Source organism: Parasteatoda tepidariorum, chromosome 3 (assembly GCF_043381705.1).
Source record: "Parasteatoda tepidariorum isolate YZ-2023 chromosome 3, CAS_Ptep_4.0, whole genome shotgun sequence".
NCBI lineage: Eukaryota > Metazoa > Arthropoda > Arachnida > Araneae > Theridiidae > Parasteatoda > Parasteatoda tepidariorum.
The window spans coordinates 67477907-67479771 of NC_092206.1; the positions used below are offsets into that span (position 1 = coordinate 67477907).

Genomic DNA, 1865 nt, shown 5'->3' on the forward strand with positions numbered 1-1865 from the left:
ATATATATATATATATATATATTATCGATAATATCTGATTCTGATTACTAGGATGCTTTACTTATCAATTAGGACGAGTAGGACAGTTGCGCGTTTTTATTTCGAAATTTATTGCCTCAAATTCGACTGATAAATGATGCTAAGAAGTCATTGAAAATATGTGGAACGATAAAACCTGTGCATAAATACAGGTGAGATACGGAAATTATGTTTCCCAAAAGCATGCTTCAGATATTTTGATTAGATAATGAGTATCGAATTTAAAATAGTTTTTATAATTTTTACGATACCATTTGTTGATTATTTGTTAGAACAGTAATTGTTTTATCTTATTGGTATATGTGATACAAAATTATTTATTAAACTTGTAAATGTTCTAAGAGATGTTAACGTAGTTACGGCCTGGAATTTAAAGAAAAAGAACGTGTGCAATGCATTTTATTTTTGCTGAAGATGGAGTTTCGAAATCTTAACAGAGAAAGTTGTAGTTTACAATTATTCACCATTGTTCCTGCTCTGAGAAGGAAAAAAAGTATGGTCAAAACTACCAGAATATGGTAAAATTTATCATGTTTCTGGCTTTATGGGAACACCAAAAAGTCCAGTAATTTTTACCAAATCGCTTTGGAAATAATTTCGTAAGAATTAACAATAAAATATGTGATAAAATTGGGTAAATTTTGTAAAATTTGGCCAATTTTATCATGATACATTAGAGCATGGAATGTAAACCATTTTTTCGGTTAAATTTACAAAGTTTTGTATTTCTTACTATATATGTGGCTATAAGAACTATAATTTTAAAAATAAGAATTTTTAATTAGAAGGAAAATTATCAAATGGATGGTCCAAGTATTGTGTATTTTGGTTCTATTAACCAGTATTACAAAAGTTTATCCTGAATTTCCTTAGTTTATATTATTTTCAATCAATCTATGTAGAATCAAAGAATAAATTGATCGTGAATAGGAAACTTGTTCACTCAATAATTAAATGGAATCGAATATATGATACCGCTGACACTTCTTTAAAACAAGTTATAGAATCTGCAAACATAAGTTACACGTTAGGTATTAATTACATGTTACTTACCAACAGCCATTCCAATGAAACACTGATGAGGAAAGTGAGCTGCAATGAACACGCGAGAAGCACTGACTGTCATGCAAAGAAGGAAGTAGGCAATCCAACAGATTTTGGGAACCAAGTTCTTGCTGGAAAAGGCACACAAAAAATGTCCATTAGACAGAGACAACAAAATATATGTGTAACGTATTTTAAGAAATAAAATACAAATGAAGAAATATGCTATGTAAAAATAAATTATTTGTAACGATCAATCAATCCTTTGCGGAACAGCAAATTTTGGTTGCAAGTTTTAGTCAAGTGACGCATTAGCAACTGTGACCTCAGTCAGTATATTCTTTTTGAAGAGGCATCTCTTTGTTGCTAGAACAGTGATAACTAAAAATTGATAAACCTTTAGAAGTAAGTAGATTTATATTTCTCGTGGTTTGTAACATTTTTAGATCAGCTGCAGCAAAGCTGGCAATAATGCACTAGGAATGTTTAATATCTAATTTGCAAATTTATTTTTTATGTATTATGTATCATGTAGGAAGCGTATCATGCACACGTTTCATGCGGACGCACATCATTGCGCACCTCATCACACATCCCATTGAGCACATCCTAACCCTTCAACTAAACAGGTCATTCTAGTGATTCTTCCCAAACAGCGAATGTGATGAAAGCTGACGTCGCAGACGGCCTCTTCTTATACGTTAAGTGTCCTGCATTATGTCCTATATATTAATAAATGTTGCTTAATGCAGTTATGCTCCCTGTATCTTATATATATATAT

The 1865-nt window shown here is 31.0% G+C and overlaps 1 protein-coding gene across 4 annotated transcripts in view; it reads right to left on the bottom strand.

Moving 5' to 3' along the window:
- The window catches only part of LOC122272281 (glucose-6-phosphatase catalytic subunit 1), a 15762-nt gene that overhangs the window by 3755 nt on the left and 10142 nt on the right, over nt 1–1865 (bottom strand). For all 4 annotated transcript variants that reach the window (XM_043055744.2, XM_043055742.2, XM_043055741.2 and 1 more), the window contains exon 6: nt 1093–1214. In XM_043055744.2, coding sequence (XP_042911678.1) covers nt 1093–1214 — 122 coding nt within the window. The remainder of the gene's footprint in view (nt 1–1092; nt 1215–1865) is intronic.